The following is a 17281-nucleotide window of genomic DNA, read 5'->3' on the forward strand; positions in this document are numbered from 1 at the left end:
TCTTCAGTAATAATACGGACGTTCATTAAAATCCTGGCCATACGTTTGAGCTTTCGTTCAAAGAGCTTTGAACGAAATGTTATGCTCCTTCTGTCAATGATCAGCTACTCTAGGAATGATTTGAAGCCACTGCATTTAGCATCTATCGATCTTCAGAAGGCCTTCGACAGTGTGGATTATAATGCGATATTGGAAGCCTTAAGAAGGAAGCACGTTCCGACGACCTTTTTGAAATATGTGTTCATGCTACAACATTTATGTTCTACTGAGTTGAGGTTCTATGGCGACATAAAATGTATAATGCCTACGAATGGGGTTCGACAAGGAGACCTGTTGTCTCCTTTACTTTTTAATCTGATCTTAGATATGTTAATTTTAAAACTGCCTGCCTATGTAGATTTTTACATGGGAGGGTTTAAAATCAATGTATTTGCATTCGCTGATGATCTCGTAGCAGCTTCTATACAATCGGCACCGCAGTGCCTTATCGGTAATTAAATTACTTCTTTAAAAGAAGAGGGCTAACTATAAATATGAACAAAAGTTGGGCGCTGTCTTGGGTTCCATCTGTTAAAGCAAAGAAGTCGAAGATCGAAGGGCTCAGTCTCATGATAGGGGATAAAGCTTTACCAACGGGTGATCTAAAACAGAGCTGGAAATATTTGGGGATAAAGTTTGATGTCACGGGCAAAGTCCCCCCGGATCTAGACCTAGAGGATCTATTGGGACGATTAAGAACAGCTCCTCTAAAATCACAACAATAGTTATTTATTTTGAGAGTGTACCTTCTGCCTAGATATTACCACGCTTTCACGTTTGGTAAAATTACAGCAGCTGGGGTGAATCGGTTAGATGTCTTAATAAGAACAGTAGTCAGATCCTGGTTGAGGTTACCGAAAGATAGTTACCCCATATTTCCATGCAGATATCGTAAACGGAGGACTCGGTATACCGTCCTTTTCGTTGGACCATTCCATGTTAAAGTAAAGTCACCTTGAGAGACCGCGCCAATCTCCTCTGGAGATAATAAAAATTGTGAAGTTCCAGAGGATAATTAGTAAGGAGTAAAGTGAAGCGAATAAATTGCTTAAAGATGGAACTCAGATAATGGAAAATAAGGACGCCGTTAGTAGGCGGTGGAGAGGGGTCTTGCACTCCTCTTTTGATGACAACTGCTTTAAAAACTCTTCACAGATGAAATCACAGCATCGATGGGTGGGTGACGGAACCAAATTGCTGTCCAGTAACGCATTTATTGAACTGGTTAAGACCAGAATCAATGCCTTTCCGACCCTCTCAAGAACATCTTGAGGGCGTAGTTCGGATAGGCAATGTTGGGCTGGATGCAATGCGGTCGAGTCGCTCGCCCATATTGCTCAAAGGTGCCAACAGACCCATGGGGCATGTGTAAAAAGGCATGATGCTGTGTGAACCTTGTGGAAAATAGGTTGCCACAAAAGGGGGTGGGAGGTTCAAAAAGAGCCACGTTTTATTACCCAAGTAGCTGTACGAAAGCCGTACCTTCTGTGTGTAAGGGCTCCCTCCGCCTGCCTTCTTGATGTCCAAATAGTAGGAACGGAGATTGAACTTGACAAAGTCTATAAAATTAAAACCAGTTACTATGACTTAAATAGAGACTTGAAAAAGCAAATTATAGATAAAATTGGAATTTCCCTGGTAGTCAGTTCGGTCACTATATCGTATAAAGGTATATGGTATAAGGGGTCGGTAGACTTGCTTCTAAATATGGGCTTAACCCAGTCTGATCTAAAAATAAGTCGTTGAGGACACTGCAGGGAACTCAGCTGCTGGGGAGTTTATCAGCATATGACTTTGCTTATATGGCTGGCGACTACCTACTATGTGTTGGAGTTATGCTGCACTACTGCATGTTGATGTAAGGTTTATGCTTTACCGTATTGGAAAAGCAGAAATTTGTAACCAAAAAAAAAAAAAAAAAATGTTCACCGTTGGTTTTCGCTTGAGGGCTGGTTTGCTCTTGTGCTTCCTTGTTATCATTCGTATTTCGAGTTTCTCTATCAGACTTGGACACTCTCATTTTTTTTTATTTTTACGCTTGCAAGCAGGGCCTGGTCTGTTCTCTTCGATGTCATCTAGTTTATTAGTAGGGCTCGGGTTAGCCCCAAGCTTAAATTGGGAATCATCAGAGTGGCATTGAGTGCCATTTGAAATCACTTGTTTCTCATTGTCCTCCATTTTAGTCAGTTTTCCGAATTAGCGAAGTTCTTCGGATAAACAGGATATTTACTGTTAGAGACAGTTTGCAAGGGTTAGAGACATCACAGTTTGCAAGATTTGGGCGACGGTCACGTGGGTGGGGGGAGAAGCCCAAATGAAGAAAATATAATAGAATAGAATAGAATAGAATCTTTAATTGCAGCAATGATAGACATACAATTAGTCCCGTCACGGCATGGTGGTGCCAGGGGTTTACAAAACATATTTACAAAAGATACATGAGAAAAAAAATGTTACATCAGATTATTAACAAAGCACAGTTTTACATTTTCATTCGACGAGGATACCTTTCCTGTATTTTTTATTATTGACCACTTCTTGGAGGAAAGCCTTAGGAGGATGGAATTATTTTCCACGGGTGTTCTTGGGGCGCTGGACACAATGGCGATATTCATTTCTTCATAAGACCAATAGTCAAAATGATAGACTCTTTCCATGTTAAGTCTATGGAGAAGCAGGGAAACCAAGTAGTTCATTATATTTTCACGGAAAAGCACTAAACTGTTGAGGCACAGTCGCTGTCCTATTCTAACACACAGGGGGACACCCCTCCCAGTCAAGGAGTGTGGTTCAAGCGTGGTAGCAATTTTTTGGTTGATTGCTACACTCTTGAATTCCAGGACAATGCCGCCGTGGTGAGCAGGCAGAGACATTATCGCTGGCGTTGAATAAATAACGCGATAAAACACTCGAATGGACCCATAATATCAAGAAGCAAAACTCGCCACGTTGTTCTTCGACCTTAAAAACCCCGTTGCAGAAAATTCAAGCTGTAGCACACGTTAAAATCACTAATTAATACTGAAATTAACGGAATGTTAATTAGCACGTGCACACTAAACGCAGCCATATTTTTTTACTTGGTTTTCAATCTTTTAAAGATTAAAATATAATAATAATAAACATTTTTATACCACGTAAAGAGTAACGTTCAGGAACCGCCTTATATTCCTCCTGGGTAGCAAAATTGGTATAATCGCCGTCCTCCACACACCGGGTGGAAAAGTCTTCGGTTCGAGTCCTGTTGATGACGAGAGGAATTTTTATGGGCGTATTTTACAAGGTGGCTGAGTTGGTCGTTTTCAGGCGACGGTAGCATGTTTCTTTATTTCGGAAACGTTGGTTTTTTCGTCCAGAAAAACAAAATCTACCATATAACACACCCAATATAAACCTAGCAATATAGCTTTAGTCGCTAATGTTCTTGTTTATACTCCGGCACGACCACCAGGTCCGTGGAATTTACAATCAGTCAATACAAATGTTAATCGTATTTAGCAGCCACGGGATTGAACCCCGGTCCAGTCAAAGAGGGTGTACTACTGCACTCGTGCTCCTAACCACTCGGCTACGTCAGGCCAATGTTCCTAAAACCCAAGAACAACCCCCTTACATATGACAACACACGTCCACCACGTGAAGGCAGGTTAATCACTTGGCTCGATTGCTCCAAGTTTTCTGTAGATCTGTTACTTAAGCTTTCCACGTTCATGAGGTCTGAAGAGGAGACGCAGTATTGACTTGAAACGTTGCCTTCTAGTATTAATAGCATGTATTGAAGTGTTTCTTAATAAAATTCTCATTTGGTATTAAGTGTTTTTTATTATTTTATTTAATGAATAATCTGTATTTGTCCTACCATACTAAATAAAGTGTTACAATGGTGAGTGACAAATTCCCTTCACGGCTGTAAATGCCAGGGGATTAATTTAGCATTTACGGTTTTCCATTTTCCCCACAGATGGATGTTATGGATGTACCGGTATATATTTGATTTAAGTCTTTAGCTCTCTGTCGGGTAGTTTTTTTTGCCTGTAAGCTTTGAAATAATATAGTAAATATACTTTCATATGTTTTTCATCTATGACTAACAATGTGGGATGTCTCCTGGCCTAGCTACAGCTGGTAGAAGACAATCAGAAACGAATGGCTTTGCTAATTATGGCTTCTGTATTGATTTTTGGTGCTAGTTCTGAAAAATTGGCATTTAGTGTATTCTAAATAACCGGCAATTATATATTTTGTGTATTTGATAGTATATAACAGAGCTATGATGCTCAATACGTTCTACGTTGATATCAATATTTGTTAAATAATAAGTTAAATTTACCTCAATATGATACGTAGAACACTTTCGTATGATCCTCTCCATAAATTAAAACGAAGAAAAAAGGGCAAGTAAAATCGTTTTTCAAAATTTATGTTAAACTTTTTAAAAATATTTTTTAAATTATTTTTTAAAATTGATTTAATTTAATTTAATTGTTTTTTGAATTTTAATTCATTTTTGAATGGTTTTTCAATTGATTTTTTACTGTAATCTTTTTGCGTTAATCTTTTTTCGTTTTAATTTCTGGAGAGCATCATATGGAAGTGTTCTACGTATCATATTGAGGTAAATTTCTCTTATTCTTCTACAAATATTTTGTGTATATAAATTTGTATACTGTATATACAAAACATGTGTATTTGCTGGTATATAATAATTTTATACTTTATGGCGATGATCTTTGTTTGGATCCAGATTCGTGCTATTAGCTGTTTAGTTATTATCATAATTAGTTTAGTCTTTCTTTCTCTTTAAATGTGTGTATGTTCTAAACAGATATAATCGTGATCATGTACAACACTTTTCTTTGCTCTACTTTACACTCAGTAATTTTGATTTAGTGTAAGTTTAATCCCCCCACCCTCTCTCTCTCACACACACACACACACACACACACACTATATATTAGTTAGTTAGTTATTTGGGTTTTTAGGAGCATTAGCAACTAAAGCCATATTGCTGCGGGATATGCGGTGGTCATTCGCTGACCTTTCCACATCCTCCGTATTTGGTGGTGACGGGCTCGAACCCCGGTCTAATCAAGAAGCGTGTGCTACGCACTGCTGCTCCTTCCCACCTGGCTACGGGGGCGCCAAACACTATACAGGGTGTTTCAGTTAAACGTTTCAGAACTTCTAAGAGGGGTAGGGTACATCCTGACAACTCGAAATCATATAGCAATGTGGGATTGGAAATGCTTTCCTGAAGCGGTGTTGTACACAGAAGCACCATAAAGAAGAGAGACCGTAAGTGAGAAATCGTTTTAATAATACATGAAAAGAAGCAAAAGGTACATGGATTAAAGTAAGTGTTCGAAGTTTCTTCCACGGGCTACAATGCACGCCTCACATCTCCGACGCATGGACATCCGAACATTCTGGAATACTCCAGGCGAATTTCGAATTTCTTCGGCAGCTACTGCGATTCTTGCAACCAGCTCCTCAGCATTGTCAACAGGGGTGTCATAAACTAGCGATTTCATATGACCCCAGAAATAAAAATCAAGACATGATAGGTCGGGTGACCGAGCAGGCCAACGCACGGGACCACCACGTCCGATCCACTGTTGACCAAATGTGACATCCAGGTAGTTACGAACATCTCCGCTATAATGGGCAGGGGCTCCATCGTGTTGGAACCACATTGTCTGTTGCGTCGATGCAGAAATCTGTTCATCTCTCAAAAGTTGTGGCAATACTTGCTGCAGAAAGATCAAGTAGATAGGTCCGGTTAGACAACACGGTAACAGGTAATGTCCGATGAGGTGATCTCCCATAATACCGGCCCATACATTGTCCGAAAATCGAATCTGTGCTGCACGACGTCGTATTGCATGCGGGTTCTCGACCGCCCAGATATGGTCATTATGCGTGTTGAAAATTCCTTCCCTTCTGAAGGATGCCTCATCGGAAAACAACACTTCAGCAGGAAAAAGGGGATTTGTAGCACATTTTCCAAAGTACCACTGTGCGAAAGCAATACGAGGTGCATAATGCTCCGGTTGCTGTGTCTGGACACGCTGCACGTGAAACGGATGCATGTCTTGTTCTCGGAGAATCCTCCAGACGCTGCAATGGGAAACCCCGACTGCGTTTGCTAGACTTCGTGTACTCGTTCTTGGATTCCCCTGTACATGCTGCAGCACATTCTGTTCGACGGCTGGAGTCCGTGCTGTTCTTACCCTGTCCCTGTCAGCTCTTTCAAATGAACCTCTCTCAGCTAACCTCTGGTGCAGTCTTGCAAAGAAATTATGACTGGGAATACGCCTCGTCGGATATCGTTCCGCGTACAAACGCTGTGCGGCTGGCCCACTACAATTTGCAGCCCCGTACGCCAAATGCATATCGGCTAACTCTGCGTTCGTGTAATCATCCATCCTACTAACTTGGCGTTCTTGTGCGAAATTAAGATTCCCTGCACTAAAGCTCGGAATTTTCGATTCTGCCCATTGGTATATGATTTCGAGTTGTCAGGATGTACCCTACTCCTCTTAGAAGTTCTGAAACGTTTAACTGAAACACCCTGTATATGAATTGATTCGTATGCACATACGAAATTTTGAAATTTCGCGGGTTTGACGGTTTAAACAGTTTTATAAACCACTTAGTAGTGACTATTGGTTTTCAGTATAATCATTAGTTTTAACTGAAACTAAAATTTTAAAATGTATAAAAAACACATTTAATTTTTTTTTTAAATATAAAAATTACATTTAATAAATGTTACAATGCATTGGTATATTCCAAGCAGAATTCAGAAAATCGTAATCTTTTTTCCAGAAATAAAAAAATAAAAAAATAAAGTTGAGCAACCGTCTTGACCAATTTTGTTGCAACTGGGACACAACAACTGGTTTTAATGGACTGTGTTTAGATTTTGAGCTCTATGTTCATGGATATGTTGCTTAAAAATGTCAAGTAACGTTTATTGTTTTCAACAAAGGTATGTTATAGAGATACATGTGCTTGAAGGGAAATTTATATGCAGACAAAATGAATATAACACCTACTTGCTTATGTGGATAAACGTTGATATGACACTTGATGCATTCTTGACCCATATTAGCCCAACTATTGCCGCTCATCCATTTTCGTTTGCACTTAGGACACTTATATTCCCCAAAACATCGCTTCTTGCCCTGATAGGGAGTTAGACCTTCTCCTTTTGGTCTTGCCTATAAAAGAACAAAAAAAAAAAAAAAAAAAAACGAAACTGAATTAAATAAAATATTCACCTAAATGGTTAAAAGGAAAATTGAGCTGTGAAAAAAAATTTAAACAATTGTTTAAAAAGTAAGTAAGACCGACTAGAAAATTACCCAATTTACCATTGATCCTTTTTAACTTCCATTTTTAAGTTTAATTCGTGAATGAATTTATAGTTCTTCCCTCAGTCGTTAAATACTTTGGTACATTTTGCACATTTGAGCAGTACTAGCAGATATACACTGAAAGGACGAATTTATGGGATACCTGGTTCCTGGGCAACGCGACGCTGTCACCCCCCCTCTCGCTAGTGGACAAACCCACCCTTGGCAGGTATATATGTACAGCGCATCACTGCATTAACGTAGATGATAATTCGATGTCAGTGTGGATAAAATAAACGTTGTGAGTTAACCGTTGGAAGTTCCTAGGACTGTCTTGTATCTCTGCACTTGCTGCGACCATCCGTGCTATAAGGTCTTGGTGTAAGGCATCCGTGCTATAAGGTCTTGGTGTAAGGCATCCGTGCTATAAGGTCTTGGTGTAAGGCATCCGTGCTATAAGGCCTTCCACTCGCAGAACTTCCCAAAAATAGTCGGCGTGATCAGGGTGATGTCGATGGTACATTCCCAGAGGGTATTACTATACGTGGAGAGATTTCCAGGCTGTTGAGCACCTGTAGATTGGAGCACAGTGGTATCGTCACCGTCCTCCCAACACCGGGTGGAAAAGGCCCGGGTTCGAATCCCGTCGATGACGCGAGGACCTTTAGTGGGCTTTTTTCACACAGTGGCTGAATTATTCGGTCTCGGGCGTAAATAGCAAGGTTTTTCCTCCCAGAAAGTGGGATTTTTTCGTCCAGCAAAACAGGCAAATCGACCAGAGAACACACGCGATTTACAGTCATAATACATATATGGGTATATGTAAGAGATTATTGGTGGCCCTAATATAAGAATTTGAATTTGGAGGCAAGGATGAAGTTTCAAGCTCCTCCCCGTTTCGCGTGGCCTTGCGATCAGGCGTTTGACTATGCCACAATAGAACGACAATTCGCGTCCATGGCTATGAGTAGCTTATCCCCCGGGGAGAAGGTCCAGTGTTGTTTCTATTATGGCGGTCGCAATTGAGACGTCTTCATCAGGTCTGCTATAGAGTGAGAGCAGATGAAAGGACCCCATGGCAGTAAGAACTTGGGCACAGGCGCTAAGGGATGTACAAAGTGGAGCTACTTTAGCTACAGAGAATTCAGTGTTTTTGACTAGGATTGCGGCCCGTGGTGCATTTGTAGTATCTGAAATGATTTTGTATAAAGCTGAATAACCTGTGACATTATCCTTGTAGGCATAATGCTACTGAAGCATAATTATATCAATATTCTCTTCCTCTATTTTTAATTTAATTTGTTCAGTCACTGTTCTGGCACGCTGTGCATTAATCTGCAAGAAATTCAGCTTCTTCTGCGTTGGTGGTTGGGTGGAACGTCTCTCCATAATTGGTTCTAGCTTGGTATGCTCCCTCAACTTTTATATATATAAGGCAGTTTGCGTCCTCGATGGAGTGCTGGTGTGGCATTTTAAAACTTTTGCACTTTGCGCAAACTACTGGTTCTTCCTTTTTTGGGACAGTCTTTAAACTCATGTCCCTGCTGGGCATAGTGGCCACACGTCGAGATCCGTTGGTTACAGGTGTGCGACGTGTGCCCAAATCTCAGACACCTAAAACATTTGGGAACTGGAACATACTGTGAATCGGTGGCTTCCCCATTCCATGAAGATCCTCTCATTTTGGCTAATAACCTTCCATACTCTGGGGGAAAAGTTCGACCATCCAGTTAGCTGTCGCAGCTGACTTAGACTTTGTGATGTGTTTGGGTATAATGTCAGCATCAATGTCGTCCTCTGCTGTATGCGCGCTAAGGTTTTTATAGTATATCTCCTCCTAGAGCTCTAGAGGGGTACTGCTCTTGTCCAGGCCGAAGAGGATAATGAAAGGTGCATTAGAGATAGATAGGTAAATGCGGCCAGTATTATTATTGTTATTTGTTATAAATTAGTTTTGTGTAAACAAAAGCAGTTTGTGGTAGCTATGGGCGATACCGAACTCTGCAGACACACTCCTCACACTTCGACCTTCGTAGAGCTTCCCAATTATTCGACCCCGGGTAAAGTCATCTAGACGTTGTCTACTGGCCATTTCGTTGTCTGTAGCAATGTACGAAACCAATCGAACGTCTGTAACAATCGTACTCGCCATTTGGTAATTTTCACGTAACTGGTACCTGTACAGAAAATGCTCAGGACCTTCACAAATTTTTAATATGTAAAAGTAATCGATCGGTTGTGCCAACTATATTAGGTATTACAGATATTCTTTCCAAGAATATCTGTAATTTCACCTTTGAAACATGAATTGACACCTTTAGACATGTATCTAGCTCAGAAGCCTGAGAACAAAGTCAGCCACACGAACCACTCGATACTGAAAGCGCTATTCCATGACTCAGATTAGATAACTTGGAAGATGCTTCTAGGGAAATCAGTACTTCGAGCTCATCACTAAGCGTACTGTTACAACCCAGCAGGATCCCATATCCATCTCCCACATCAGTACTAACTCACAGGCTGAATGGACCATCGAGCCCGAGGCTTGTGTATCTAGTTGGACGGAAGAGTGTGAGCATTTACCCTGATGAGGAGTTGACAGCGGCGACAGAAAGGCAATATTTAGTTGGATTGCGAAATAAACGTCCACTTGTTCCCTCTGGCCAATTTCATATGACTGCTGATCTCCTGTTGCCAGTGCTGAGTCTGCGTGGGTAGCACAGAGGTATTATCACCATCTTCCCCACACCGGGTGGTAAAGGCCAGGGTTCGAATCCCGTCGATGACTCAAAGAACTTTAATGGGCTTTTTTTTTTTTTTTTTCCCCACTTCGTGGCTGAGTTCAGCTTGAGTCGGTCTCAGGCGTAGATAACAAGGTTTCCCCCCCCCCCAAGAACTGGGGTTTTTCGTCCAGCAAAACGACAACTCGACCATAAAACACGCGCAATTAACAGACATAAGACACACAGCACGGCAGATGCATTTAATTATTCGGGTGGCCTAAAAATAATAGTTTTAGTTTTTTAGTTGCCAGGTATCAAGGTATCACACTATAAAGCTTGAAGTGTGATACTTCAAGGTATCATACTAAAAAGCGTACAAACTGAAGTTGACAGCTTCTACTACGAGTGTTTATGTTTACTTCTCTTGCGAACTTCGTAAGACTTTAAAACGCAGCTTTTCTCATGATCAATCCAGATCACGAAATCAGCGCTGGATTAAAAGCATATACCCCCAACCCATTTCTGATTCTGTGGAAAAGCTGCAGGAATCAACCATCAAGCGAAAATATGTCACATTCCCATACAAAATAAGATAATATACCTGAAACGTAGTCCTCAAACGACATGTCAGATGAAAAGAAAAATAATCCAGAGCTTGAGCATCTCGCATCCCTTCCCACTAGCCTGAGCTCTGCCGTAATGGAGGCCTCATCCACATGAACGACTCATCAGCTCATTCATTTCAACTGTCAGGAATATCCAGAAATTATGCTATCTGCACACAGAATGAGAAATGCACCAAGGTTTGATATCAGCCATCATAATGACTCGATAACTCACGGGCAGGCAGTCTCGCAAGGACGAAGCCCCAACTCCACTCACAACACTTCACTCCCCAAGAGTCAACCAGTTACACGGGCTGATTGCTCAGATGAAAAAAGCATAAGTAACGGCCACGTCAAATTCTTTTAGGCTCAGAGCCATGACGGCGCATTGGAAAATCTCTAAGAATTTTTTTCATTTCGAGGTTGCACTTAACTTCTGAACAAGTAGCTGTTGTCCTCTTTCAAGACTTCACGCCAGTGTAAGTCACTGAGCTACCCACTAAGAGATATAACTATGCTTCATTAAAATTAACCTGTAAAGCAACATCTGTCGGAGCCATCAGTAACCCCTCTTCGGCGTTATTGTCCAACGTTCTACACAAGCCACAGCATTAAAAGGAGAAACGTCGCGGAGCCCACACTATATGCTCAGCCGAATGGAAACTGATTCGAGACTCAGGTTCAACAGTGGTCGTGCTTCTCGGGCCATACTAAGAATGAAAAAGTCTGTTTTCATTCCGTAGCGCAAATTTCCCGTGCAAGCAAAACAAGCTATGCTGGCCGATCCCGACGCTGATTACAGTGAGACAACCACGATCTGATGTGGTTCTCCCTTTCTTGAGGCTCAAAAATTTAATTAAAGTGCCTCGCTCTGCACTATGACTTCAATCATGCAAAGGTTCCCAAACTTTCTCGGTTCACGGCCCCCTTAGTGTTTCAGTAATTTTTTCACGGCGCCCCTAGGCCAAAAGAAATACCTAACAGCTCCGTTTATTAAGTAGTTAGTTCCAAACAACTTAATAATTATTTATGTCCTAACAACTTAGTAGCCATTTTTCGCATTTTTTCCTCGAAAATTTAAAATATCCCGCGGCACTCCTGTGAGTTCGCGGCGGCGCCCCGAGGCGTCGCGACGCATAGTTTGGGAACCGCGGTAGTTTGATGTATCAGAAAGGTAGAGGCATAAGAAATAAAATTACCGAGATTACTGAGCAAATTATTTACAAACTTCTCACCCACGTGGCACGCAAATTCTAGATCAGCGTTTCAAAAACTGTTTTTAGTCACGGAACACTTTTCATCTCACAATATATTGACGGAACACTTACAAAACACAAGTGTAGAGGGTGCCAAAGAACTGTTTGTAATATTTAATTACATACGACGCACTGTGCATCAGGAGCATTTTTTATTTCCAACACATGTAAAGCCGAAATTTAAATAACCGTCATCATACTTTCGTTTTGTTCTTTTATTAGGTGGTTCCTGTTTTTTTCACTTCAGATTTTTTGGGGAACAAAAGGCTGCGATTGTTCATCCTCACTTTTAAGTGTGACAATATTGCGTTCCTTTTCGCCGACCACATTTGCAATACTAGAAATGCTTGCTTCTCATTTTTAAGTTCCTCTTTTCAACCACAAATCCATGGTAATTTATTTTAATAATAGTATTTCGAAATACTGATAATTATCAAAAAAAATTTTTTAACAAGGAAGTGAGTTTAATTATGATATCAGTTCGTTTCCTTCTTTCCTTCAACCCGTGTATTCCAGACTAAATTGCATACGAATGGCATATTAGATCACTACTTTTTAGTAGATGTCATTACCTCTACACATACTTATCTATGCAAGCGCCCGCCAAAATAAAGTGTTCCGCTGTCTATTTGATTATTAGTCTATGGCAGTATATTAATAAAAAAAAATAATGTTAAAAATTATAATAAAACAAAAGCGGTGTCCGCTACAAATATGCAAAATTTATTTATTTTTTCAATTATTAATTAAATTTTTTTGCGGAACACTTGTTCATATCTCACGAAATACTTGTGTTCCGCGGAACACAGTTTGAGAAACGCTGCTCTTGATAACGGTGAGAAAGCTTAGAATTACAGAGAATCAATACAAAACAATCACTAGTGTTACAATATATACAGTATACAAAATTTGTATTAACAAAACGGAGTGAAGAGCAGTTTCTTATATAGACGGTTTAAGGGTAAAATCAATATTGTGATTATTTAAATAAATAACTTCTTTATTGCTGCTAAGTACGGTACATGTACTCGTAACAATAATTCTCATCACGGCGACATGGCCAAGAGTTTTACATTATATATGTGATTAAATAGGCAAAAATTACAGTTACGTGGGAAATTATGAGTTAACAAAATTAAACATGTAAAAATGAAATTACAGTATAATAATAGGAAAATATAGGGGAACTAAACGTCGTAACTCAGTTTGGAGGAATTTATCCCAGTTCCACAGATGTAACCCACTCGAGGAACATGCGAGGGTATTTGTAGTCAGTAGCCATTTTCTGTAGGTCGACTCCAAGACGGAGCAGTGCCTGAAATTTGGGGAGCGCCTGGACAGGTAGGAACCGACTCCACAGTTTCAACCGGTTGTATTTGAGGATTAGTGTGGGGTCTGACCTCAAGGATGGCAGAGGACTGTGCCACTGACAGAAATCCCAGATGTTTGGAGCGTTATCACTCTTGTGTACATTTTTACTGTAGTCATTAAACGCCTTCTGTCAATTAACCTCGGGAGTCTGGGTATATTTAGCTGCTCAGCCATGTCAGTTGTTCTCAATTGAGGGGGTTGGCGATGCTTATTTGTGGCCCATTTCAGGGTCCAGTATTCACACGAGAACACCGGTTTTTGAAGTGAGGGCGACGCAGATGCCCAAATTTCAGCGACGCCCAAATTTCAGCAGCGTATAAAATAACCGGATAAACAGTGGTTTGAAGATATCTGGTAGTGGTTACGGCATCGTTGGAGCGAAGTAAGTGTTGCTTCGCTCTCCAGCGTAGGGTGTTAAATCTCTTCCGGAGGTATTTTGTGTGAGCATCGAATTTTAGCTTCGGATCAAAATAGACACCGAGGTCCTTATGGCAAGTAACCACTGAGGATGAGAGTACCCAAAACTGGTGGTTGAATTACTGTTGGATGCTGTTTCAATGAGTAAATCATTATTGCAGATTTTGAAGGGTTAAGGTTTAACCCAAACATCTTCAAGTAAATTGAAAGAGCGGTCAAGTTCTCTGTGATTGAAGACGTAATTGCCATTGGGTTTTCAGACGGTGGGATTAAGGTAAGAAACTTTATATCGTCGGCATAAATTAGAGCATCATCACGGGGACTCATGAAAGGAATTAGAATGGCTGAGAAAAGAAGGCCAGACAGGACGCCACCTTGTGGAACTCCTGCATTGATTTTTCTTGTAAAGTGGGTCTTCTTCATTGTGAGGTGGACACTTCTATTCCACAATAAGGCGGTGAAGAAAGCTAGTAGGTCTCCATTAATCCTGAAGAAGAATTGCAGAAGACTGAGAAGGGCTGTGATGTCTAGGCTGTTAAAAGCAGCTTCAATATCGGCGTACACAATAGCTAATTCGGATTTAGTTTCGAAGGCTTGAAGAATTGATGTCTGTGCGGCCATGAGGTTTGTTATGGTGGATCTATTTGCAACTGCGAAATGGAACTGTTTCAGCTTCTGTGGCATCAGCTGTTTCTTTAATGCTGGAAAGAGTACCTTTTCAAGAAGTTTGAGGAGAGTGGAAGAAGTTGACATTGGTCTGAAATCTTTTTAGGCTTGTTGGCGCTTTAACCTTAGGCAGTGGACTCACAGAGTATTCATTCCATTGAGCAGAGAAAACTCGTGTGGAAAGAACAGAGTTATAGATTGAAAGCAATGCATCTAGGATGTAGGGGCTAAGGCACTTAATTATGAAATGAGGTATCTTATCTCGGCCTGCGGTACTAGATGGACGCATGGAGTTAACAACATATATCAGTTGCTGTCTTGTGATGGAAATTATGGAAAGGTCATCAGTAGGAGCAAATTGAGAGTTTTGGAGAGGATTTCGGCAGAAGCGGAATTTTCTTTGAATCTTGAAATGTAGTCCATCCAGTTATCTAGATCATACGTGAAGGAAACGGAACAGACGACTTCCAAGTAACTGTTGAGTTTGAGGAACAGACAGTGAGAAATTAGTTTTATAACGAGAATTCAAGCGGGGTGTAGTGAAAGGTATTTGTTCAAGAAGAGATGGAGAATCGATAATACAGTTTATGATATTGCAGACTAAAAGAGACCCATGGCGTTGTCTGGAGTGAAAAGGAACGATTCTGAAGTGCCCCAAAGTGCAAGGCAAGGCGATTTTGAAAGCATAAGAATTTAATGAATTTAATTTGAATTCTCTCAAGTCTGTGAGAAAGATATTCCTGTTATGGGGACCAAATAATATCAAAATAATCAAAAATGGAAAGCATAAGCTGCTTGTAGAGAATTGCATATGAAACGTGGCTTGAGCATGAGCAACAGAATATAATGATAGCCATGCCGGCAGGTTATGGGACAGGGTATACTTCCAGCAGAAGCAGAAAAGAAGGTGGTGTTGTATTTTTATTCAAAGAGGCGGCCTTCAAACTGGTCAACACTGAATCTAGTGATTGGCCGATTTTCTAAGCCTTAGGTTTCGCACTGCTCAGAAACGCATCCACTATAGATATGTGCTTTTTTTTGGGCTTTTAAAAATTTAATGAGATTACTTGCTTTGTTTACTTTGAAAACCTCAAACTATTGTTTGATTACCTCATGGCTTTGAGGTCAGTCTTGTGTACAGTGCTTACTTTTGTATAGTTGTTATTTTACTCTCTCTCTCTCTCTCTCTCTCTCTCTCTCTCTCTCTCTCTCTCTCTCTTTTAACAATATTTGGCAAGAGTCTGGCTCGAACTTTGTTCGGCTCTTGGTGTTCCTCTCCTCTGCTGCTGCTTGTTGGTAGCCCCTGGTCTCCTATCCTGTGGTGGTGGTGGTGGTGGTGGTGGTGGTGGTGGTGAACGTGTTTCCAGCTTGCTGATTCCGTGTATCTGAAAGCCAGTTCAACACAAACAACAGGCAATACACTTAATCACACAAACAACACTCAACGCACATATCTGGCCATTTCTACAGAGTCCTGTATCTTCACAGTGAAACGAGGCGGAATTGAACTAACGTTCCAGGTGCCGCCCTACACAAATACATACATTACATTACATATAGATATAAATAAAATAATTTTTCTGTTTATACTCCAGGACGACCAAACGGTCAGAGGAGTTCACAAGATAGACAGAATACAAGAAACAGCACTATATTTAGCAGTCACGGGCTTGAACCCCGGCCACTCAAGGCACGTGTACTTATCACTCGGCTACGGCCGCCATGTGCTTAATGTATTCCCCACCCCGTATCCACTATTGGTATCATCACTGAGGAAGCCAAGTTGGCTATAAACCACTTCCACCCCTTAGTTCACTGTATCGTCATTGGACACTTCAATCTCACCCCCAGCTCACGACCCATAAGCGGTAGTAGTAGTAGTAGTAGTAGTGGCATGTGATGAAAGAAAGCAAATGTATGAGCTTATGCAGCATCAGCCAAAAGAAAAAAAAAAAAAAATCACACCATTCCTTCCAAATACCTGTCCAGTTCCTCCTTAAATTTATTCAACCTATCAACTTCCACAACGACAGATGGAAGTTTGTTCCAGCAATTAACCACCCGCTGGCTAGAGGCAAATTTCCGCACATCTATTCTACATCTGTCTTTTCTTAATTTGAATTTATGCCCCCTTAGGTTCGTAATCTGAACAAGTGGAAGGATCCCATCAGAATTCAGCGTGCTCAACCCATTCAAGGCCTTATATACCTCAATCAGATCACCGCGCAGGTGCCTTGTCTCCAGCCACTTCAATTTGCAGAACTTAAGCCTCTCTTGGTAAGAGGATCCCTTCATTCCCCTCACCAATCTTGTTGCCCTTCTCTGTACACGCTCAAGTAAATCTACATCCTTCCTAAAATGAGGCCTCCAGACCTGTACGCAGTACTCAAGGCGTGGCCTGACCACTGCCTTATACAGAGGGATAATCACTCCTTTTCCCTGCTAGCAAAATTCCTATATATCATTGACAAAACCCCATGACCTGCCCTGGCAGCCTGTCTACATTGCTCAGAGAACTTCATATCTGACTGCACAATTACTCCCAGGTCTTTTTCATTTTCTACCACCTTAAGTGTAGTACCACACAGTTGGTACGTTTCTCTGGGGTTACTTCTACCCATATGCAGTACTTTGCATTTGTCAAGGTTAAACTTCAGTTGCCACTTCTTAGCCCACCTGCCCAAATTATCCAGATCCTGTTGCAGTAGCACACTGCCATTACTGTCATTAACAACCCTGCCAACCTTTGTATCATCTGCAAACTTCGACATTAAGCCTGATATACCTTCATCAATATCATTGATAAATATACAAAACAACAGTGGACCTAACACCGAACCCTGTGG

At 40.9% G+C, this 17281-nt stretch overlaps 1 protein-coding gene across 1 annotated transcript in view; it reads right to left on the bottom strand.

Annotated features, from left to right (window-relative positions):
• Positions 1-17281, bottom strand: part of LOC150081856 (zinc finger CCHC domain-containing protein 24-like) — a 209628-nt gene that overhangs the window by 35489 nt on the left and 156858 nt on the right. Inside the window, exon 3 of the mRNA XM_090378947.1 lies at positions 7098-7262. Within this exon, the coding sequence (XP_090235073.1) occupies positions 7098-7262 (165 nt within the window). The remainder of the gene's footprint in view (positions 1-7097; positions 7263-17281) is intronic.

This window comes from Mastigoproctus giganteus, chromosome 8, assembly GCF_048544385.1.
Source record: "Mastigoproctus giganteus isolate SK-2022 chromosome 8, ASM4854438v1, whole genome shotgun sequence".
NCBI lineage: Eukaryota > Metazoa > Arthropoda > Arachnida > Uropygi > Thelyphonidae > Mastigoproctus > Mastigoproctus giganteus.